The following is a 25,057-nucleotide window of genomic DNA, read 5'->3' on the forward strand; positions in this document are numbered from 1 at the left end:
CTTTAGGATCAGAGTTTTCCATCTCCTAGATGGGTTACATTCCCATGTCAATGAGCCCCACCTGCCCCTCAGTTCCTTCTACAGCATGTTCATGTGTCCATTATATCTAGGTTCTCTTCTCGGGTCAATGAGTCCATCAGCTTGCTCACCCCATGGCTCAGATCCAGGAAGCCTAACAGCCGTGCTTATGGCGAACGGAAACCCAGTGACCCAAGACGTAGTGCAGTCAACTTAACTGCAAGGGAGCCAAGGAGGGAGTGGTGTCTCAAAGATCACCGTCAGGTATTAATAGTGAGCAAAGGGGAGCACACAGTTAGAGAGCCGTCCGGCCACAGCACACATTGCCAATCCTGCTGCCTTTTATCACACATCAGGTAAGAGGGTGATTCTTGGGATTCCCTTTCTAGCATTCCCCAGGGAAGGGAAGGAGGAGCTACTGGTACAGACAGAATGGAGTGTGTGTGTGTGTGTGTGTGTGTGTGTGTGAGAGAGAGAGAGAGAGAGAGAGAGAGATTAGCTGCCATCTGAATGCCACAGCTATGCTGTCCTCCTCACTATACACATAAAATGCAAATTGTGAATATAACTAGTGTGGAAATTTGAAAACCTAGCTTTGGTTGCATACATGATATCTCTAAATTATATTTGGAGCACATTTCCCCCCTCAAAGTATTCTGGACACTGTAGTTTACTGTTCACTGTAGTTTCCAATTCCTAGCAACCCTGAACAAACTACAATGCCCAGGATTCTTTGAAGGAGGTGGAAAATGTGCTTCAAATGCGCTTTATAGGTGCAGTGCTTATATAGCCTTATAGAGGTACGCTCAACAGGAAACTGGGATTGGCTGAAGCTGAACACTTGGTGTAAAATCCAGTGAGCATGTTTAGTCCTGCTCATCGATCTGTTGGAGAGGGTTTGCCCCCTTAGTTCTCCCTCTCCTATCTCCTTTTTTTTTGGGGGGGGTTGTATTTCTTCAACCCAACTGCTTGAAGTTGCCCATCAGCAGTAAGTGCCTGCAAAGCAGACTGAGCAGGTGCACAGATCAGTCTTTATTCTGGGGTGAGGTGCATTGGGTTATTATTTAAATTATAATTCATCTATGTGTGTGTAGTGTTATAGGATGGGGCATGTGGTTTGAATGATATGTTTTGGTCCCTCCAGACCTGGGATTCTATATCTGTAAGATGGGAGTGTGTCATAGAAGGAACTGCTGAAAATGGCCAGACTAGTTTTTTTGTTACATTAATGGCCCTAACCAAGCATGTTGAGCATCCTTTTTGCAAGAGTTGGTCCTTCCCACAGGCATCTGGCTGGCCACCGTGAGACCAAGATGCGGGACTAGATGAGCCTTTGGCTTGATCCATCAGGCTCTTCTTAGGTACCTAAGGCTAAGTACAGATGTGTTGCCATAGAAACAACTATCTAGTGATGCTTCCATAAGGAGGGGCTAGGTCTTCTTCCTCCCCTATCCCCCACCCTCACTTGGCTGGAGGCCAGGTCCAGGACAATAGGCCAGGGCAGGTTTCTCTTGTCTCAGCTAGGAAGGCACAGAGACCTGACTTGCTCTCTGTGCTGAAACCAAAGCTATAGCTTTGGGACCCTCCCTGGAAACTTAATGGGGGAGCAAGATCTGTTGGAGAGTTAATGCTGTGAGCTCTTCCATCTTATGCGCAGCCTGCATAGATGTGTAAATAAAACCAATATACCAGTTTTCACTGACCTTCATTCCAAGGAAAGTGCGGGCACCCCGATGTCTCTCACCACTTAGAGATTTGGGTGCACATAACAATATTACCATATATAAATTTTATGCAAATTTGTGTCCTTTTATGGAGATGTCTAGGTGGACTCCTAAAATAATGACTGAATGTGCTCCCTTTCAGCACCCTACTCCCCCCAAAAAATATTATTTTCCCCAATAGCACCATGTCAGTATTTGTAGACTAGTAAAAAAATTCTATGGTATAAATAAACTTGCCAGATGAATTGTCACGGCTGACCACAAGTACTTCTGTGAATTGTGATTTGATCCAGATGGCTGAGAATTCTATTACATTTGGTGACCAAAAGACCTGCAGGCTTAAGAGCAATGTAAGGCTATCTCATGTTGGCTTAAGCTTGGGGAATTGGAAGCTAAGGATGATGCCATAAAAGACGAGCAATGGTGTTGTGCACTGTCACAAATTGTGCTTGCTTACAGCTTACCTTCCACGCACCCACAAGTTCCTGTGGTCTTTGGGGTACAAATCCAAATAGGGAAGATGGGGTGCCTGGGACCACCAAAGATTCCCCACATTGTCCTGGTTCTATATTGCATTTTGTGGTATCAGAACCTTTCTCTGTTGTCAGAGAAATCCTCCAGTGTAATTTTTTTGCTACATTTATCAGGGCCAAACTAGATATGGGGTCAAATACTCCTTTGCGTCAGAGGGCTTGTCCACACTTCTGCTTGTCCCATGCCTTAAAAGCACAGGGATGAGCGGTTTTCCCCTTTCCCCACTCTTTTCCCAGGGAAAACCTGCTCTTTAGCAATAAATTAAGAACAATCATCAATCTGAAGGAAACCCAAATTGCCATTTTTTTTTCTGACTGAGCACTGAAGAGCAGTTTCCCCAGGGGAACGCAACATGACAAGAGGAAGTGTGGATAAGGCCTAATCTGCATGTTTTTAAAAAGGGACTATCTTCCTTTGAGGGTGCTAATAATTAACAGGCTCAGAGCAGACACAAGGAGGGGATTTAGCCCCTTTCTCCACTGCAGGGCTCTTAAGAAACCCCCTCTTCTGAAGCTGATATTTGCAATGGGAGTAAATCACCAAATCTCATTCATTACCAGTCTCCTCCCTCCCACTCTAGCTGGTGCTTTTTTCATTATTCAGACCCAGCGCATTGGATGGAAAATGCATTTAACGTGCCCTGCAGTTTCTCCTTGTAATAGTACCTAGTGGGGAGTCATTACACATATCCTTGCGTGCCTGCCTTTATGTAGTGCAGTTCCACTTGCCTGTGTCCTCAAGTGCCCAGGGAGGTTTCCAAAATGGCTAATGCCTGCAGTCCAGAGTCTAACTTTAGGGCATTTCAAGTTATACCTTTTCACTTGCTCCTTCAGTCAACACCTAGACTTGTCCTTAAATGGCATCTAGTTGGCCAGGGAGGCATGTCCTTAATTGCATCCTCTTGAGGAGGAAATAAAATCTTAGTTAATGCCACCTTTATACCCAATTATAGAGCTCAGCTTGGAGGGACAAGGAGTTGTTAGAGAGAGGGGGCAGGGGCTAGCTAGGGCATTAACTGAGATAATTTTCTCATGAGTTTCTCTGCAAGGTAGTACAATGGCTATATGGCTGACTTGGTTTAAGTTTTAGTTTTGCTTTGTTTACTCCCAATGAAACAGATAGGCTGCAGGGCCTTCTCGGTAGTGGCACCCACCCTCCCTTCAGATGTGAAGGAAATAAGCAGCTATCCTATCTTTAAAAGACATCTGAAGGCAACCCTGTTTAGGGAAGTTTTTAATATTTAATGCTGTATTGTTTTTAACACTCGATTGGGAGTCACCCAGAGTGGCTGGGGAAACTCAGCCAGAAGGGCGGGGATAAATTATTATTATTATTATTATTATTATTATTATTATTATTATTATTATTATTATCTGAAGGCAGCCCTTCTTAGGGAAGTTTTTAATGTTTGATGTTTTTAATATTCTATATACATATAATATTTAATATATTAATATTAAACATTAATATTTTAATGTTTCGTGTTTTTAATATTCTGTTGGGAGCCACCCAGAGTGGCTGGGGAAACCCAGCCAGATGGGCAGGGTATAAATATGTTGTTGTTGTTGTTGCTGCTGTTGTTGTTGTTGTTGTCATTCACACCATACATCTAAAGCACATTTCCTCTTGAAAAAGAGTTCCCATGACTCTTAGGGAGAGGTGCTTTAAATGTATGGTGTGTACACAGCCCTAGGATCACTACTAAGACTCATTACAAACAATCATTTCACAACACTTTTACGAGCAATAAAAATTTCGGCATAACAAGTCATATATGCTATCAGAGTCTTCTTAAGTTATAACATTGTTAAATCATAAAACTAGCCCATAGGCTGCAAGATGAAGGTGTTAGCTTCTGTGCACCAATCTGAGTACCACAATTAACAGAATACCCTTATGAATTCTCCATCGTGCGAGGAAAAAGCAGTCTCTTAAAAAGACAACTCTAGTGTCAAATCTTCCACTCTTTAGAGAGCCTGATTCCTTTGTAAATATAAACAATGCTTTAAAAATATGCATTCAATTTCATATTGGAAATGTGCATCATCATTTTATAGTTCCCATAAAGTAAACCTCAGGTGGTTATAGATACTCAGCAGGGCAGGCCGTTCCAAGTCAGCCTATGCATGAAATGATAAAGGCATATAACGAGTTACTGAACTTTGTGCTGTTAATTAAAAACATTATAAAAAATGTGCACGGCAGGGAATACTACTTGTACTCGCAAACTGCAGAGCAATAAATATGTTCTTAGCTGTGCTGCACCTAAAGGACTGCACAACAGTTCTGAAGAGAAAACAACACTGCAGCCTCTTACATAGAAGCACATAAGAAACTACCCTATACTGAGGCAGACCTTTCATCCATCTAGGTCAGTATTGTCTGCTCTGACTGGTAGCAGGTCTCTGGGTTTCTGACCCTAACTCTACCTGGAGATGCCAGGCTTTGAACGTGGGACCTGATCTTCTGCCATTGAGCTACAGCCCTTCTCCTACAGCAGCACCATCTTCATCTTCTGAAGATACTTGAATTTATATATGTACTGGATTTAAAACTGTTTCCATATATGTAATTGGTTGTATATGTTTTATTCCTTCGAGATGTTTTGTACAATATGGTTAAAACAAGGGTAGGCTTTGCTGCCACAGACTTACCATTCAAACACTGAGTGCCCACACAGCAATTGTATATGAATGAATTAATATAATTGATATAACAGTAGGCAAGTAGGCATTCTAGATGCCTGATGTTTGGCCATTGCTGCCAGCCTATGATCTTTCTGGAGGCCGGGGGCCTTAAATCTGCCCAGAGGAAGACTTCCACTTTGTTCTGGCATGGGGAACCTCTTTGACTACAGCTCCAATAAGTCCAAGCCAGCATGGCCAATGAGCTGGATGATGAAAGTTGTGGTTCAGCAACATCTGGAGGGCCACAATTTCCCCAATCCTTTCCCTTCCCTCCTCAAACTTCAGTTGCTGCTTTCTCCCTTAACACTTGTGCTGAACTATATGGGGTCATGCACCTGCTCTGTTTCGCAAGCATGCCAGCTCAGGAAATGGTCAGGCCTTCAGTAGCCTTCAGACATCCGATAACTGGTTATCAAATCGAATCAAATACCCCCCTTTTTTTTAGATGATCTTTATTGAATTTTTAGTTACATACTATACATACACATACATTATGTTTCACATTTGTTCTTGGTCTCCCAAGCGAACTTTCCTCCTTCCTCCTTCCGGCTTTTTTATGTCATCTTTAACTTTTCGCATTGCCTTTGTCCATTTTATATATAATTGTTCTTCTTCAATTTTTTCCATAAAATGTCTGTAAACAAATAAATCTTTCTCTATATATGCAATTATTGTTGTCTGTCTATATTCATTTACAAATATTATTGGATAATAATATCAAAATGAATTATAAATGTATATTAGGACTATTGTTTAACAATATTTGCAAATCAAATACCTTTATGGACATCGCAGTATAAAGCATTTCAGGTCACTGGGATAATTAAAAGGACAAGGGTGAAGCTGTCAAGGGTCATAAGGTCACATTGTGATCATGTGCACTTAGATATTCTGCTTCATCCTGTCTGTTCCCCAAAAGGATGGTTCATCGGGAACCCTTTCAGGTAAAATTGTGACTAAAAAGGAAGCCACTAAAACAGTTTGTCCCGATCTGCCAGGGGAAACCTCATTTGACTTCTCAGAGTTATAGGCCAGAGGTCCAACATTTTGCTCAGCATCAGATAACTGGTTATTAGCTTTATTTTAAAGAGGTTGTGTTATTTCATTCTTGTATGACAAGAGTTGCCCACAATTTCATATAACAGGAACCTCTATATTCCGTTTATGTTGTTCCTGGACTAGATGACCCTTGGGTCCCTTCCACACTTTACAATTCTATAATTCTACAATTCCTATTGTCCTGACCATTGACCATGTTGGCTGGAGTCTTTGGGTATTAAAGGCCCAAGTGTTGCGGCACTTAGGTGAAACAGCCCAGTGCTGTCACCACCACAGACGGGCCACAGGTTCCACATCCTTGGCCTATACTGTATTTATTTTAAATGCTCTATTCCCAGGCCCATTTAAAAGGAAATGTGTGGCAGAATCCAAGGTTGCAAAGTTCTCAGAGTGGCAGGTGGTCTTAATGGCCCTCTTGCTTCCTTCCCCTCTTCCTAGCCTCAGAGTGAGTCCATAAAGCAGGTGGCATTATTGCCAAGGAGATGAAAGAAAACGAAGATTCATGCCGCTCCAGGGCCAAGCATCATACATTGACTGAGGCTGAACTAGAGACGATTGGCCTGAGAAATGAGGCTCCTTCAACCTCTCTCTCTACCAAGATCCAGAAGATAAGGTATGATGTTTCTATAGCTCACTAAAGGGACTTTTTGGGAAGGCTGTAGAGCACCTTGTGGAACTTGCAAGCCCTGAATTTGTATACATACCAATACATTTAAAGCACATGACTTCCCCCAAAGAATTATGGGAACAGTAGTTCAGCCTAACAGCCACAACTCCAAACACTATAGTTCCCAGGATTCTTTGGGGTAAGTTGTATGCTTTAAATGTATGGGATCTACACAGCCTGAAAAGAAGAATGACTTGATTAGAAACCAGGAGGACCATAGACCAGTGCTCCAGTCACTTCCATTGGTTTATCCTTCTTTCTCTTTCTACTTCTGATGCTTGTATAACAAAATGTGACAAAAATAAAATGAAATGTGTGCTGTTGCTTATAGAGCCAAAAATGCCACCATCACACAAAAATGAGTTATTTGGGGATTACCCAAGGTTTACTAAAAGCTTTTCAAAAGAAAAAGCCTTAAGGGGCAGGAAACCACCCAAAGGGCTAATGACAGCTAAGTATGGTAGTTACAGAACGCTGACTGTTGGGTGGGGGAAATAGATTGAAAACTCGGTGGAGGGGGTCTGGTATGGAGCATCATGGAGGAGGGTGTGACTGGCTGGCTGGCTAGCTGGCTGACACAATGAACAACAGCACTCCATGCTGCAACATTTTGTCATGGATCCCACTAGTCTCCCTTAAAAGAAAAAAAACCCTCAATGCATGTTCTTGTCACAGAGAACACGCATCAGACAAGATATTTCCCTTCTAATGTCATTCTACTTAGGGTTGCAGCGAATGTGTGGTGCTGGTAGTGGAGGGCATTGCATGTTCCCTTTGTAACAAAACCTTCTTTCCCTTGGAATACTGGCATTAAAGGGGCTTTAGATGAACCCTGTCCTTGATATGCAAGCTTTCCTTAGGCAAGGACTTTTTCCATGGACAAAGATGTGAGACTCCCTTCTGCAGTCACAAGTGAATCAGACCTCAAAGGACTATATTATGTGCATATGAACTGTACCTTTGAAGTGGCTCACAGTCATGTACACCAACCCTGAAAATGGAGGGTGCTGTGCGCTTTTGCTTCTACCACTTTAGAGATTTTAATCTTTGGGTTTTAGCCAGTTCCTTCCACCAATTATGTCAGAAGGCCTGTGGGAGGGCTTCAAGTCTGCAGCCTCCCCTCCCAAGCCCTGCTGAACTCCTGGCCTGAACCGAAAGGGGCAGGAAGAGCTAGAGGTTGTGCTTTGCACATGAGTAGTTTAGCGGTAGGTAGGGCAGTCCCACCTCCTTCATTGCCTCCTTTAGCCTCCACATCTGCCCAAATGTTACAGATGTGGAATTTGGTCCCTTCTGTCTCTGAAGGAGACACCTGCTGGCTAACAGTCATGTTCTTGCAAGAAGAGGCATGCCCAAGATAGGACGGGGTATTTTTGACCTCCCAGTTCTTCCATTGCTGGGCCACAGTGCAATTTGAAGACCAAACTTCCCTCTCAGACATGCCTTTTTCCACTTTTCCCTCACAGATGCTCAAGTTCGACTGCAAAGTCCTTGCTGTTGAAGTTCTTCCCCATCCTGAAATGGCTACCCCGGTACCCAGTCAAGGATTGGCTGCTAGGGGACATCATCTCAGGATTCAGTGTAGGAATCATGCATCTCCCTCAGGGTAAGCTTTCAGGGAGCCAGTTGTCAACCTTGTACTCCACAAGGCCATTAATGACAGCCCTGACTGTCATCCATTTCTTCCCCTGTTCTTGGAGAGCAAAGAGCCTCCTTGAGGTTTTGTGGCCCTTCTGTGTTTCAGTCTTAAGTGGACAGGTCCTTGTCTGTGTACCTGGCATAGGTGTGCCATTGACACCAGATTAACTGCTATATTGTGCTGAACTTTCACAAACATTGGAGGAGCTGCCAGATACCAAAACACTACTGGACAGGGAACCCAAATGAAAACATGCTTCCGATTTAAGTTACTGTTGGAAATACGGCCTTGAGGACCTTGGGGAAAACAAAGCTTTGGCTAAAAAAGCTAGATGAGGAGAAGGGGATGTAGGTGAAGGGTGCAGTCTGGAATTTAGTGAGACAGACTCGTATTTATCAACCTTGTTGCATTTCTATCCCACCTTTTTCTCCAAGGTGGCGTGTATGGGTCCCACCCCTCATTTAAACCCCACCACAATCTTGTGAGGTAGGTGCGGGTGAGGGTCAGCGACCGGCCCAAGGCCCCCCAGTGAGCTTTGTGGCTGAATGGGGGATTTGAACCCTGCTTCTCCCAGACTCCTAGTCTGACACTGTAACCACTAAGCCATGCTGGGAAATAGCAGGAGGCCATGTAAGTTGCCTGCATACACAGGCTTGGTGGGTGGATAAAACTACAGCACGCCTGAGTGGGACGCCTGGGATACAATGGAGCCTGCATTCTAAGCAAAGGTACCAAGCATTGGCTGCGTATTAACACCCGCCTTTATTTTGCCCAGGTTTGGCCTATGCGCTTCTAGCAGGGCTGCCTCCCGTCATCGGCTTGTATTCAGCCTTCTATCCCGTCCTGCTGTATTTCTTCTTTGGGACCTCCAGGCACATCTCTGTGGGTGAGCAGGGGATGCTGGGGGAAGAGGCCTTCTGGGATCTGCGTAGGAGTTCAGTTTTTATTGAAAGACTACAGTAAAAGCAAAGCAGAGAGGAAAAATAGAAAAGGGAAAGCGTGGGGGGGAAGGTGTAAGAAGAAGAAGATGGAAGAGAAGAGGAAAATATAGGAAAATACAAAACCCTCTATCTAGGTTATAGCTTTATTCTTCATCCACACCAAGGGAGGCAAGACATCCCAACATCTCACCTGGGGGCTTCCCTCTCTCCCCCAGCCTCCTAATCTGGGAAATCCTCTCTGCCCTGCCTCTCATCTTCCATCCACCACAGAACATAAATATAGATAAGAGTTAACGAAAAAGAACAGTGTTTAAAAATCATAGAGAGAAAAAAGATTTTTAAAAGAGATAAGAAGAGAAATTTTAAAAAAGGAAATAATGACTTTTGATTTTCCACTTGGCACTTTTGTATACACATCTTCAAATTAATTTAAGTTGGCTCAATTGCCTCTTGCCCTGCTTCACAAGACTCATTTGCTATCTCGAACCAGGTGACTGGTGAGGTGTAAGGGGACAAGCCCTCTTTGTTCAAAAAGGGCCTTCTCGGTAGTGGCACCTGCCCTGTGGAACACCCTCCCATCAGATGTCAAAGAAATAAACAAGTATCTGACTTTTAAAAGACATCTGAAGTCAGCCCTGTTTTGGGAAGTTTTTAATGTTTGATGGTTTATCGCTTATTATTATTATTATTATTATTATTATTATTCTGTTATCATCATCATCAAAATACTCTTAAAGGCAGGAAGCTGGGATCTTCTTCCTCTGGCCCTAAATTGTGATCCTTTGGCACCCAATGCAAATCCTGCCATCTTGGTGATGTGGATGGATAAGCAAAGCCAACTGAGCTTGTGACAAAAGAGGACTGGATTCTTGTGGGGATGCAAGGTTGGACAGGTAGCTGATCTCTTGGCCCAAGCCTCTATCTCCTCCTCACAGGCCCATTTGCTATCATCTCTGTGATGATCGGGAGTGTGACAGATTCACTGGAACCAAGCGGAAAGTACATGGAGACGGTTAATGGTTCGAATGTCACCATTGTCAATGAGACTCTGAGGGATGCTGCCAGAGTGGAACTGGTGGGTGCACTCGCCTTCTTGGTCGGCATATTTCAGGTGAGTGATGGGACCCAAAAGTGTGCATGTTCTCTCTCAACAATAACAAAGGAGGCAGGAATGAATGAATCTGTCAATTATGTCTCAGTTCATCATTTTTACAGCCTTAAGCTCAGTCCAGCCCATTTCCCCATTAGATTGTGATTATTGTTAAGTACTTAAGTACTTAAGTACTTAAGTACTTAATTCGTTCCGGAGGTCCGTTCTTAACCTGAAAATGTTCTTAACCTGAAGCACCACTTTAGCTAATGGGGCCTCCTGCTGCTGCCGTGCCGCCGGAGCACAATTTCTGTTCTCATCCTGAAGCAAAGTTCTTAACCCGAGGTAATATTTCTGGGTTAGTGGAGTCTGTAACCTGAAGCGTATTTAACCTGAAGCGTATGTAACCCAAGGTACCACTGTAAATATATTTTATAAGTTCACACACAAGGTTGTGTACATTTCCATGCATATTTCTTCTAATATGTTTGGTTTTGTTTGTAATTTTCCCTAATATAATGCACTTTTTCTAGTCTAGCAACATTGTCTAGCTCATTGTCTACCCCTGTTCTAAAGTCTCAGGTTTTTCTCCTGCAACCTGACAGGCTTTTAAATAAGCCTATATGTTTGGCCCCATCTCACAGGGACAGAATTGGTTGATCTTATGTTCTGTTTTCTGTTCTGGGTCTCTGGCAAGTCCTAGCAGGCTTCATAGCAAGATACCTCTGCGATACACCCCCAGATCTACTTTGTCCCACAGGGAGATTTCTGGATGGGAGTTGTGTGTGAGAGACAACATGAGGATCTTATTCCCCCTGCTTTCTGTTTTTTAGATTGCCCTTGGTCTGCTTCAGTTTGGGTTTGTGGCCACCTACCTTTCTGAGCCCTTGGTGCGGGGCTACACCACAGCGGCCTCTATCCAAGTGCTAATCTCCCAGCTGAAGTACGTCTTTGGGGTGACTGTGGAGGAGTATGCAGGGCCCTTGTCAATAATCTATGTAAGTACAGTTGGGCCCGGGAAAGGGCAGGTTTAGGCTAGAGAGGAGTTGGTGGAGGAGTTTGAAATCTTTTGGAGCTGGAAGCTATCTTAGCAACATGCTAGATGTAAAGTCAACATTAAAGTAAAGGTAAAGGGACCCCTGACCAGTAGGTCCAGTCGTGGCCGACTCTGGGGTTGTGGTGCTCATCTCGCTTTACTGGCCGAGAGAGCCGGATTACAGCTTCCGGGTCATGTGGCCAGCATGACTAAGCCGCTTCTGGCGAACCAGAGCACCGCACGGAAATGCTGTTTACCTTCCCGCCGGAGCGGTACCTATTTATCTACGGAGGCTATTAATATGCATGTTTGTTTGTTGTTGTTTGTTGGGCAGGTTTACCAAACAGCAGCCAGACTGTAGCATTAGAAAAGGAGAGTTAAACCCTCCTCCCCACTTGCTGTGAGGTCCAAACAATAATAGTCTCCAGTGCTTTTTTCTGGGGGGATACAAGGGTACGCATACACCCCTAAACGTTTTGTGGATCTTTGTACTTTTGTTCATTTACTATATTTATTTTAAACTATAAAATGGTGATTTTCTTGAGTCAAAATGGGAGTACCCTTAAACATTTTTTTAGAAAAAAAAGCACTGATCGTCTCCCTGAGGCTGCTACTTGCATTGGGAGGGAAACCCCCAAGGGTGCCAATGACTCCTGCCCTTTCTTAACCATGTTCCACATGACATTTTTATACATGCTTGTTCCTCTAGCTTGTGTGAATGAACTCATCCTCTCATGCCACAGAGAGGTTCAGAAAACACAATCTAAACCCCCGGAAGCCACATGAGGGAAGACAGTGGCCTCCTCCTGATGTTGCAGGGCTGCATTTGCTGGGACAAGGACGGAGCAGGGCGAGGGAGGGTGAGGTCAGGAGAGCAGCAGGTTGGCCTCCACTGCCCTGGAGCTGCCCCACCCTCAGAGCCACCTTGCTCTGCCCACCCCATCATGGCAAGTGCAGTGCCACAGCTTCCAGGAGGATGCCAGTGCCTTCCCTTGTGTGGCTTCCAGGGATTCAGATTGTGTTTTCTGAATCACTAGGTATGTCTGGCAGGTGTAATAAATCCCAATATAAAGATTCCATGCTATTTTAAGCGCACACAAATTCATACATGCCAAATGCACCTGTTTCCCATTTTCTGGTATGCAGCTTTGGTAAATCACTACCCCAGTTATATCGCCGCTTTGCCTCTTTTAGGGGGATTTTGGATGCTTGATTTTATTTTACTTTTTGAAAACGTTATTGGTGTGAGCATACATACTGAGGAAGAGCTCCCCTCACCCCACCATCACCACCAGCTCCCCTAAAAAGACTGTAAATGTTTCTGAAAACGTTTGTGGCGCAGTGGTTCTATAAAAGGCACACTTAGATTCACTGTGAGATTAAAAATTCTTAAGCCTTGAAGGAAGGAAGCTGTTGTGGTCTGTTTGCTAATAAATAGCTTTGCTTCCATAGTCATGGCAGGACAGCCTATTTCTGAGAAAATGAATTTGCTGCCAAGGAGTGTGGTGGAGTCTCCTACTTTGGAGGTCTTTAAGCAGAGGCTTGACAACCATATGTCAGGAGTGCTCTGATGGTGTTTCCTGCTTGGCAGGGGGTTGGACTCGATGGCCCTTGTGGTCTCTTCCAACTCTATGATTCTATGATTCTATGATTCTATAATACAACAGTCAGAGAAGAACCAAGGAAGTCCAGAGAGGGGTGAGGCAGAGAGGGCTCCTCCACAATTCTGCTTGTCCAGCACCCAGAAAGTTCAGGTCCAAGCAATTTTCTGCTTGTCCTGAGCTTCCTTGGCACGGGTCTGAGCAGTTTTGCTTTGTCCCACAGCTTTCCCCTGAGAAACATGATCTTTACTGCTGAATCGAAACAAATGGCAATCTATGGATTGGTCTGATTCAGCAGTAAACCGCAGGTTTTCGTGGGGGGAAGTGGCAGTAGGGAGGTGAGGTGTGGACAAGGCCTTGGTATCGGAATGGAGGTAAAACGTGAAACATCCCTATTTTCACCTCCGGAATGTTGCCGCTGTCAGCAGATTGCCACTGACAATGGTTTCAAAGTGTGCCCACAACAGAGAAAGTCTCATGGAAACGTAATTTACAGCAAAGATCAAGTGAGGGTTGAGGAGAATCGCTTCACTTTAAGGGACAAGTGTCGGCTCCTTTGTTTTCTTTTGTCTGCAGTCCTTTAATACTCCTCCTTTCTGCCCCAATGGACCCACAGGAAGGCATATAAAAGATTTTAGAATACTAAAACCGTTCCTCTGTTGGCTTTTATGCATGCCACGCTACGAAGAACAACCGCCATTGAGCGTGGCTCTTTTTATTGTTGTTGCTTAGTGTTTTTCCTTGCAAATATACCGTATATTTTTATTCTTTAAAGATGGGATCTAAACAACAAACAATCATTCAAATCAATTGAAATATAAGGACAAACCAAGAAAGCAGCATTAAAAATGGAAACCCGCCACAATAAAAGAGATCAGCATGTCTGTATCAAAGGAGAGTCATTCACAAACCATAGTGTTACCAGCCACCCCAATCGCTGCTGAGCATTAGCAAAATTACAGGGGTCTTGACACTAAGCCATGGTTTTTGGCACAGCAGAAATGGTGGTATCTTTAAGAAATATGGTTTGTTTACACATATTTATCCCCGAGTTAAGGTGAAGGGGGCGCAGAACATTACACTGCATTGGGGTCTCTGGTTGCTCCTCTCACGTTTCCTCCGTGCTCACACTTTCACAATTACTTCCCCTGCTTTGTGCCTCCCCTACAGACCTTTTTGGAAGTTTGCTCAAAATTGCCAAATACCAATGTGGGCACCTTGGTCACTTCTCTGGTCGCCATGGTTTCGATCCTGCTTGTGAAGCTGCTCAATGACAAAATTGGCAAGAAGCTTCCGATCCCAATCCCCATCGAGCTTCTCACGGTAATTTATTCTCTGTATTTCTAGGATTTCTACCCTGTCCCTCTATTTAAAAAAATAAATAAATAGCATGGTGGGCTCACAAACAGTAAATTAGCAAGAAACAACAATGTAGTAGCCATTAAATCATCCTTAGACCTCTCCCCGCAAAATGAATGGGATTTATTTAATCATATTTAACAATTATAAGGAAGACTAACAAACTAAAATAATAAAGTGGCAGGAGCTAAGTTCTTATTAAAAAGCAGTATTTTAATAAGGACCACTGAAATGAAAGCACTTTTTGCTGCTTAGCCAGAAGTGAGTAACAAAAGGGCCAGGCATATCTCGCTTCAGAGGTGGCTCTAGGTTTGGGGGCTGCAACCGAAAAGACTGTGTCTGAAGTAGCTGCGCCTAACCTGGTACCCTCCAGATGTTTTGGACTACAACTCCCAACAGCCTCAGCCTGCTGATGAGAGTGGGAGTCCAAAACATCTGGAGGGTACCAGGTTTTAGGGGGGGTCCAAAACGCCTACCTGCTCTGCATCCAGCGGTTGAGCAACCCAGGGAATCTTCTGTAATGGAAGATGACAACCTGAAGCCATGCTACTGAACCTTTAACATGGAGTTCTTCTCTGGAATTGACTCTGCAGTGCTTTCTCTGCACAGTCCAGGTTAGTTAAATGGGCAAAATTGTCTTGATCTCCCCCATAATTTGGGAGGCTCTACTCAGTAGTTTTGATTGTGTTTGCATAGACAGCAATTATCCATTATGGAAAGTCAAGGCAGACTAGTCTAGTGTAGATCAGCTTCATTCTACAAACATAGGTGTAGCTGGAGGGGGCAGGGGGGCAGCTGCCCCCCTTGATCAAGTAAAACAATAGAAATGCTTAACTAACTGACCAACCAACTAATCTGACCCCCCTAACAAAAGTCCTGCCTCCCCTAACAAATATGCTACAAACATTTAGCTTTCACTAGACAGGAGCATCCCATCTACCTCTGGGTGGGAATTGCTCATATTTACTCATGGGTCTGCCAATAGGAGTTGACTTGTGACCTTTGGAAATCAGAAACGAGAAGCAGAAGAGGTGACAGTTCTTAAGATCATTCATATTTGTACAAAATCAGAATACTGCACAGGCAAATCACACTGGTCTTATATATACAGTATATACATATATTTCTTCTGGATTCCTCACGTTTGCACAAACTCAGAAAAATGCACAGGCAGATTTACCACTGCCTGACGGTGATTTTGCACACTTATTGGGTGGGGATTTTTTTTTTTAAAGGCATGCACACAGCTACCTGCACAAATGTCCTGTTGGTTTCTACTAGGCATAATAGAATCAACAAATTAGAAGGCAAGGACAAACACAAAAGGGAATGGCTACAGGCATGAATGAGAAAGATCAAAGTTGATCCTTTGAATCCTTTGATTTGAATTTGAATTCAAATGCATGTGAGTGTGGACTACTCTGGTCGAATTTGAATGGGGGGAAAGTGGATGAACATATAAACAATGCTCAGATGTGGCCAAGTCCTTCCTCTCACCCTGCCACCTGTTTTCAGATTATTATATCCACAGTGATCTCCTACTTTGCCAAGCTGAATGACAATTTTGGGATTAGCATCGTGGGTGAAATCCCCAGCGGGTGAGTCACTCTGGCTGCTTCCCATAACCACCTTAGGACATGCAATTTTTCTCTTCCTGGGTGTTGATGGGGAGATGAAGCTCTCTTGCTAGCTCTGCTGTTTTCAGAAGTTTAGGTGGTAGTGTCCTGGGAGAGGGAATTTGGAGTCTCTCCTGACAGAGAGATCCATCTTCACTTTATAGCTACAATTGATTGCTAAAGATGCACCTGTTTTCCCTGGCCTTTGACAGCTGGAAAATATTTTTTAGACCTACTCCAATACTGTAATTTATGGTACTGTCGTTTTAAATATTTGTTGGTTTTCTTGTTTGTTTTAAGAGGATATTAATTTTGTAACCCACTCAGGGACCTCATGGTGAAAATGTATAATAAGGGTTCATCCACACTTTCACTTGATCATATTGTGCACTGGTTAATTTATCTGGGTCTGAGAGCTTGCAAAAAGCTGTTATTACCCATTTTGGCTCACATAGTTTGAAATCAAACCATGCAGGCACAGACATGGGCCTCAAAGTGCTTTGGAAGGGGCTTCACAAGAGGTGACAATTGGCGATGGCTTCAATCCACTGATCAGTGGCACCTGCAAAACACAATCTGGCTGAGCTAAACCTTTTCCTGCCCCACTCCTGACGCCAAATATATGACATTAGATGCAAGGCCAAAATGACCTCTCGGGCCAGATGGGGGAGGCCGGTTAGCCCATGACCCAGAGGTTCCTCACCCCTGGGCCCAAGGAAACTAAACTGAGCTCCCTTTCCTGCCCCCTCAACCCACACGCATCTCCAGGTAGAGAAGAATTGCTCAGGGAGGCATTAAGCTCTTCCTCACTCGCCTTGCCTTGTGTTGTCTGTGGACCAGAAGTGCCTCACTGCGTCTGTGTTTCCTTATTGCAGGATGAGACCCCCTCAGGCCCCCAAAGTACACTATTTTGACAAGGTGGTAGGAAATGCCTTTGCCATCGCAATGGTTAGCTACGTTATTGCTATCTCGCTCGGCAAGATCTTTGCTCTCAAGCATGGCTACAAAGTGGACAGCAACCAGGTAAGGAGGCTCTGGCCGTTATCTGGCTCCCTGGTTTTCATTACTTTCACCTTTACCCTGTCGCTGCTTTGTGTTCTCTGCCTTTGCTTCTGTTATGTATTTCCTGGAGAGGGGTGGAGGAAGCGGGCACTGTAGAGCTGTGAAGAACGGTGGAGACTCGGTGGTGAGAGCGCTTCAGGAGAACCTTCTTCCTGAGGGTTTGCTGAGTACAGGTGTTGCTTCACATGTGTCTTATCTTGCATTTTCAGGATATGATTATCAGGAATTCATGACTAAGGTAATAAGCTGAAACTGATTTATGACCAGCATTCTGCTGAGTCAGTATGAGTCAGTACAACTGATCAGTTCAGCCGGTGAAGTAATGCGGTTTTGAGCGATTGGATCATTGGACTTCCTTTGTGTTGGCTAGGATTATTGCATTACTTACTTGCATTGCTTACTTTACTTACTTCAGACTTACGCTGTTGCTTACATTACTTGCTTCAGACACAAAGTTTCATTTATTATGGACTGGCTTTTCTTTCTGTCTTGTCCTACACTGGTCTTCAACTGGCAGGTTAGGACCCGCTAATGGGTCGCAGCCTGATCCTAGGTGGGCTGCAGCAGGAGACATACCACCATGCAAATATATGGCAAATGATTAAGAAATGGGTCTCCTAATGTATGTTTGGGTTGAAAGTGAGGCCTGAGTCTCGCTGAGCTTGAAAACTACTGTTGTGCTACAATATTGTTATTGCATTTGCATGACACATTTTCTTTGTGTCAGATTTGGATTGATCTGTAGGTGCTTCCTTCTGGATGAAGTTGGGCTCCCTGACCCATCTTATCATCTGTTTTAATTTACCGTTGGATAGTTGAGTACTTATGATACAAGTGGGTCTTCAGTTTGGGGAAAATCCATATATTCTGCCTGTCAGTCCCAGGTTGGCCAGTTATACACCACCAAAGGTGAGGAAACCAAAGAAAAGACCAAACAGGCCGCAGGTGTGCATAAAATTTGCAGATCTTAAACTATATGCATAGATGCACACTTAGAAATGATTGTATTAATTTTGAACAGAAATGCAGCATATCCCATGACCTGTGTGCCTGCTCAGTCTCCGGTCCGGATGCTGTTGACGGGCATCTTCAAGGCCTGTGTTTGGTCCTTGATCTTTTTTCTTTTTTCTTTTTTTAAGTGTAATGCCTCATATATATTTTTTCCATATAAAATTTTTACAATTCTGTTTCATTTGTTGAGACATTAGGGGGAGAAGAAAAAGGGGGGGCAAAGAAAGGGGATGGAGGAAGGGAAGATGGATGGGGGTGGGGTCGGGTGGCGATGTTTCTATTATGCTTAATGTATGTAGGGTTTGGTGTCAGCGTTGCTTGTGTTGTTCACTTGTGTTCCTTTGGTGGTGAGAGAGGTTGGGGTTGGCCTAGGGTGTGATTGTTTGTTTGTGATTGGCTGTGGTGATCTTTGTTTTCGTGTGTGAGTGGGGTGGGTGGGTGTTTTGGATCAGGTTAGCCATATTGATTTGTATGCTGTTGGTGGATTATTGTCATTGTCTTGTTGAGCTGTGTATGTGATAAAGGGGAACCATACCGGGGTGAAGGTGTCTTCTTCTGTTAGTCCCCGTGTCAGTTTCAGTTTATTGGTTAATTTTTCTAGTAGGGCTGTTTCCCATACTATTTGGTACCATTGGTCCATGCTTACTCCTGACAGGTCTCTCCAGGGTCTGGTTATGGTGTTTCTGGCTGCTTAAAGTAGGTGGGTTATGAGTTCTTTGTGGTGTAAATGGGCATTGTTGTCTTGGAAGATGTTTAGTAGGGCCAATTCTGGGGTGATTGTTCCTTGATCTTTAAATTGGCTTTGGGCCAGGCAGCCCTTCAAAGAGCAGGCTGCACAATAGGAGCATCCTAGTTGATCCTTATGAGTGTCAAGCCCTGTGTAATGGGAAACTGGACCACAGAGCCACGCAGACTCTCAGCCCTTCTCCATGGTTTGTCTCTTGCAGGAGCTGATAGCCCTGGGGTTCAGTAACTTCGTGGGCAGTTTTTTCCAATGTTACAGCATCAGCTGCTCCATGTCCCGCTCCCTTGTGCAGGAGAGCACTGGAGGCAACAGCCAGGTACGTCCCCAATGTAAGATGTCATCTTTTTTTCTGGTAGGAGCAGGTAGCAGTTTCTAAATCTAGCTGTTGAGCATTGGAGCCAGGGTTGCAGAGAGAGCTCACTTGGAGCTAATGGAACTGCATCCTGGGCTAAGTTAGGTAACTAGGATTTGCCTTCCCTCTCTTGCATCAAATGCCTAGTTCAAATCTCCCTCTCCCTGCCATTATTTTCACAGAACATAGAGCACAAATGATGTGCTGAGGATGGTTTGGCTATCCATTCACAGGGAACCGTATCAAGTCTGAGGGCAAGGCATGAGCCTAGGGGTGCCTCCAGACCATGGGTAGGCAAACTAAGGCCCGGGGGCCAGATGTGGCCCAATTGCCTTCTAAATCCAGCCCGCGCATGGTCAGCGTGTTTTTACATGAGCGGAATGTGTCCTTTTCTTTAAAATGTATCTCTGGGTTATTTGTGGGGCCTGCCTGGTGTTTTTACAGGAGCTGAATGTGTGCTTTTATTTAAAATGCATCTCTGGGTTATTTGTGGGGCATAGGAATTCGTTCATATTGTCCGGCCCCCTATAAGGTCTGAGGGACAGTGAACTGGCCCCCTGCTGAAAAAGTTTGCTGACCGCTGCAGAAGAGTGTCAAGTGTTTTTCAGGAGGGATTTGAGCACCTTCTGGGAAACATGGCTTTGCACAACTAAAGTGGGTTAAAGTGCTCTCTCACTCCAGTGCAACAAAGCCCCCCCTTTAAAAAAAAGAAGAAAAAAAGGAAGCAGTCTTTTTCCAAATTGGAAAAGCAAGGGGGAAATGCACTGGATGAATGATTCATGGGAACGGGGTATAAACACCCTGCAAGCAAATCAGGATGAATGCTCAGTAAAGACCAGGAATAGTCTAACCTCCATGTCAGCCTTGTGCAATCCAATCAGGAGGAATGTTGGATAAGTCTGGAGGAGCTCTAGGCTTTTCACAAGGAAAATGAATGGAATGTCGTCAGTAGTTTAAGAAAGGGAGGGTGAATGTGTGTGCATCGGGGGGGGGGGGTTGCCCTTTTCTACTCCAACCAGGCTTGCACTTATTCATCTCTATGCTCTCCTCTGCAGGTGGCTTCCCTGGTCTCCTGTCTCATCCTCCTAGTGACCATCTTGAAGATTGGGGAACTTTTTGAACAGCTGCCCAAGGTACTTTAAACAAACTTGGTGCTCTCAGTCTTTGGCTACAATCCTAAACACGCGGGAGTAAGCTCAACAGGACTTACTTCTGTGTAAACATGCACAGGAGTATACTGTTTGTTTCATTTTACCTGTTGGTGGGATTAACTATTGGGGCAGGGGGTGTCTTTATATGTGCCAGTGCCATATGTATCTAGCTTGTGAAAGACAGCAGCAGCAGAGAGGCACATAGAATATTGAAGAAAACTATCATTTAAGCACAAGACTAAACAGCCGCATCTCCCTTTGAAGACTTCACAACTATGCGATAAAAGTCTCTTTAAACTGAGACTTTTCTGTTGTTTTCTGTGTTGTGGGTGTTATGATACTGCCGATTCTCTATAATATCTTTGCAATTTCCTTGTTCCTCAGGCCATTTTAGCTTCCATCATTATTGTCAACCTGAAGGGCATGTTCAAGCAGTTTAGAGATATCCGTATGCTTTGGAGATCCAACGTTACTGACCTGGTAAGGAAGAAAAGAGGAGCTCTATAGAAATAAGAGGAAGCCTGGTTCAACTGCTAGCCTGCTGTGGCCCTGCTTTGACGCTGCTGCGCCACACAATCAGCACAATCGCACAGTGCAGTTCTTGCTAAACTCCAGAACAGCAAACCAGATGTCTCTCTAGCAGACACCTGGAAAAATATGTGAAACCAAACTGGTCCTCCCTAACTAAAATGCACAGGGTTGCATGTTTGAATGCTTCCCCTAAGGAGTGGGGGTTTGGGGAATCTCTGCACATAGAACCCTTGAGTCATGAAGGAATCTCAGTGCTAGAATTTTTATCCCCAACATTCTAGTTTTCTATGTGCCAGAATGTTGCTGTTGTTGTTGTTTTACCCAAAAATGAAAAGTAGGGGCAGCATTCAAATATGTATTTCCTGCAGATCTCGCTAGCAAATAATTTGTATTTATTGAAGTATTTTCCAGACCCCTGCTGTGTGTCTGGCTTCGTTACCCCAGTGACTGTTTTGCCTGCTGCTCCTGGCACATGGCAGTGGCATAAATGTTGGCAACTGCAGCCGAGAGGCTTGGGCTTGTTGCAAACTTTGCAGTGAAGTGCAGAAAGCTCAGCTTACATGATCAAAGCGACAGCCTTCACGAAGGCTACCATGCGTCCCACGGTGCATCCAGGATCCACGCTTCCTTGCACCTTCTGGTACATGCAGGAACAACGCATCCCTGGATGATTCCATGCATGCTCTTTAAAGTTGCTGGCTTAAAGCTATTGTTTTAGCTCTGCTTTAGTTTTTAGGCTATCTTTCATATTTTGTTTGCATTGCACTATTTTATGCTGCCTTGTGTACTTCAGTAAAGAGACAGGGGTATAAATATAACAATAATGCCTAGGAGCATCCAGGGGCTCCACAGTAGCCTGCACAATGTATATTAGCCACCCTCCGCCACCCACTGGATAACTCTGCAGTTGCCATGGAGGCAATAGACCTCTGTGTCATTGCCTTGAAGCTTCTGAACAGTCCCAATGGCTTGGTGCAACAGGGAACAGTTGTAGATCAGGACAGACAGTTGCATAATTCAGCAAGTTTTCCTTAAGTCTTCTGTTGATATTTGGGGGCAATTGTACTTACACTTTCTCTATTGTTTCTCTCTCTCCCCCTCCCATGCTCTGCAGCTGATCTGGGTTGTAACCTTTATAGCTACTATTGTGTTGAATCTTGACATGGGGCTGGGGGTTGCTGTGGCCTTTTCACTTCTCACCGTAATCTTCCGGACCCAGATGTGAGTATTCCTTGGTCTGTGGAGGAGAGGGGGAGGTGGGCTTGGGAACGGCCCTTTGCCAGGTAGCAGGAAAATGGTAGCATTCTGGTACCACCTCCTGGTGCCACTCAGTTAAAATGTCAGCGTTGAGCCAGGAACCCAGAAGATCAAGCCAGGAATCAGAGCCAAAGCAAAGAGCAAGCCATAGCCAGGAAAGATGTATCATTACCAGTAGTTTTAGCCTGAACAGAAGCACTTCGTAGCCCTTACTCTTAAGGACAGCCAGTGGCCAGACATTTGGGAAGAAATAAATATTAAAGGAACTGTGTTAGGTCTTTGGCATTCATCAATGCAGCAGTCTGTAATGATGAAAGTGTGGTGATGTCCGACCAATGTGTTCACCTCCCAGGAGATACTTCTCGCCAGAACTGACATAATCTCAGACTGGTGTATTGAACAAGTTCCAACTTTCACCCATATGAATTTGGCAACTTCTCCATCAACATAAAACTCCAGGTGTCATGAAGTTGTTGCTAAGTAGACTGAGCAGAGTCTTTGCTAATCCCTCTTTTTCCATCTTCTCTAAGGCCCCATTATTCCATTTTAGGACAAGTGCCCACAACTGATGTTTACAGAGATGTAGCTGAATATCAAAAGGTAAAGTACATTTGGAAAATGACTTGGGGAGATGACTATGGAGGGGCTATGTAGAAAATGGCGTGTGTGCTTTGAAAAACAAAGCACTGTGCTTCCTCTTGGACCAAAGCAAACATGAGCGGAAAGAGTTCAAGAAGGTGTGCATGTCTAATGGAGGGCTGGGTTGAGACAATCCCAAGATGCAGAAGGGTTTATCCTTCTCAAGCCCTTTTGCCCACATCTTACTAGGAGCAACCTCTGTTCAACCACAAAGCATTTCACCAAGTGCTAGCTCAAATCCAGATTTCTAGCCACAGAAATTACATGCCCTATACTAAAGCCTAGTCTTTGTTTGTTCATTTGTTTATCAAATACTTATCCCACCTGTTAGGAGGTCCTACACATGAGTAGGCATCCAGCAGAGACACATGCCCGACTGGCATGTTCTCTCCCTCCTGGTCGGTCGTTCTGGAGCTTCAAAAGCTTTCTCCAGCCCTAACATCACAGCAATTGATGCCTTGCAGGCATCAGCACACTTCAGGATCAGCAGAGTCTTGGCAGTCAGCGTAACAGACTCAGGAGCACAGCATTTTGGCTAAACTACTTTATTTACATATAATACACTTGGAGCATTCTAACTCAGCTCCTTTCTCATCATCATCAAACAGCAAAGAGAAAGAGACAAAGGAACAAACGTCCTACTTCACGGAAACACAGTAATACAAACATCCTGTCTCCATCACTTCTCACTATGTGGAATAAAAACACACACCGTCATGTGAAAAAAACAATCCCATGACTGCAACACGGGGCAAGAATCCTAACAAGAAGCACAGGAGATCAACCATGGACTTACTTTCTGCTTTATTTTCACAACACCACTTTGAGGGATATTAGATTGTAATTTGTCCACAGCGAGCTGGTGAGCTTTGTGCCTAGTGGGGATCTGAACAAAAGTCTCCTTGGGTTCAAGCTACTGTGACACTGTACTAACTCCTTGTTTTGTTCTGTTTCTAGGCTGAGGAGATCCCAGGCATGAAGATTTTCCGCTCCTCCGCTACGATCTATTTTGCTAATGCTGACTTGTATGCAGAAGCCCTAAAGAAGAAGGTGAGGAGGGTTCAGAAGATGTCCCTCATATTTCAGGGGGGGAGGGTTTCCATGCTGACCAATGCATTAAATAAAATGACTTTGGACTTTATTCCGCTTAGAGGGAAAAGACAAACAAATGCAACAGAGTCTCTATTCCCACAGTACTCTTAGTCCTCTCTGCTCACATTTGATATAGAAAGGAAAGGGACTGAGGTGTAGACTGAAGCCCTGTTTAGTCATTCTTCAGTCCCACCATAATCAGCATGCAAAGGCCATCAGGATGGGTGGGTGGGTGGGTGGGTGTGAATGGGTCTTATTGAAGGGTTGCTGCTGGGTTGGGACAGCTGTAAGATTTTTGTTTTGGAGAACAGGGTGTGGTTTTTTTTTCATTTTGTTTTGTTGCTGTTTGAATTATGTTCTTCTATTCCTGTTGTTGGGCCTTTGTATTAACTATTTGCGGGTTCTTTAATCTTAATATATATTCACTAGCATGAGCCATTTTGTTTAGCCTATTAATATTTGTGTGACAGTTTAATTTTTTTTAGACATTGTAGTTGCTCGAGCAACATTTCAGGATAATTCACTGCTTTATTATGTACGCTTTTCCAATATCGTGATCTGCTTTGAGCATCGTTTGCCATGGAAAAGGGGCATACAATTAAACTCACAGTGATAGTGCCTAAAAGATATTAGCATAGTTAGCAGACAAACTATCCTGGGGAGGGAATTCCACAAGTGAGATGCCTGAGCCAAATAGACCCCCTCTGACAATAGCTGATGGAGGGCACTGGAGGAAGATCTTAGTGTTTGGGGATGTTGATACAGGAGAAAAGAAGTTCTCTCAGACATCTAAATCCTAAACCAGGATGGGCTTTAAAAGTAAGCACCAGTGCTTTGAATTGTGCTTGGAAACAGATTGGAAGCCAGTGGAGTCCTCTAAGAACTGGCAAGACATGTTTCCCAAAGTTTTGGTCCCAACCAGAGTGTAAATAGCTGTAGTCTGCTTCTCTCTATCTTGGAAAGGGCACTACAGTTGCACTGGTTTTAGCAATATTCTTCATGCCACTGTCAATGCTTGGTCCTCTAACAATAGAGCAGGATGAATTGGCAGCACCTAAATTACTCACCTGATCCATTACCTGAGGCCACTTGGGCCTCATTTGCAGAAGCCAAACAGAATTCATAGTATGAAAGAGGCTCATAGACCATGGCTATATAACACGTACAAGGAGACATAGGAAGCAAGCAAACAGGCTAGAGTGATCTATACCTTGCTAAAACCAATAGCTGCTGGTACATAAATATATGT

General features: G+C 44.1%; 1 protein-coding gene across 1 annotated transcript in view; it reads left to right on the top strand.

Moving 5' to 3' along the window:
- The first annotated feature begins 278 nt into the window (after positions 1-278).
- SLC26A6 (solute carrier family 26 member 6) overlaps positions 279-25,057 on the top strand; it is a 32,377-nt gene continuing 7,598 nt past the window's right edge. Inside the window, exons 1-15 of the mRNA XM_082209601.1 lie at positions 279-374; positions 6,461-6,635; positions 8,153-8,292; positions 9,101-9,211; positions 10,202-10,377; positions 11,190-11,354; positions 14,164-14,316; positions 15,868-15,950; positions 16,844-16,991; positions 18,989-19,102; positions 20,194-20,271; positions 20,674-20,769; positions 21,935-22,041; positions 22,608-22,677; positions 23,674-23,766. Of these exons, the coding sequence (XP_082065727.1) occupies positions 6,505-6,635; positions 8,153-8,292; positions 9,101-9,211; positions 10,202-10,377; positions 11,190-11,354; positions 14,164-14,316; positions 15,868-15,950; positions 16,844-16,991; positions 18,989-19,102; positions 20,194-20,271; positions 20,674-20,769; positions 21,935-22,041; positions 22,608-22,677; positions 23,674-23,766 (1,665 nt within the window). The 5' untranslated portion in view covers positions 279-374; positions 6,461-6,504. The remainder of the gene's footprint in view (positions 375-6,460; positions 6,636-8,152; positions 8,293-9,100; positions 9,212-10,201; positions 10,378-11,189; positions 11,355-14,163; positions 14,317-15,867; positions 15,951-16,843; positions 16,992-18,988; positions 19,103-20,193; positions 20,272-20,673; positions 20,770-21,934; positions 22,042-22,607; positions 22,678-23,673; positions 23,767-25,057) is intronic.

The sequence above is a fragment of the Podarcis vaucheri genome (genome assembly GCF_965113315.1).
Source record: "Podarcis vaucheri genome assembly, chromosome: 2".
NCBI classification, from domain to species: domain Eukaryota; kingdom Metazoa; phylum Chordata; class Lepidosauria; order Squamata; family Lacertidae; genus Podarcis; species Podarcis vaucheri.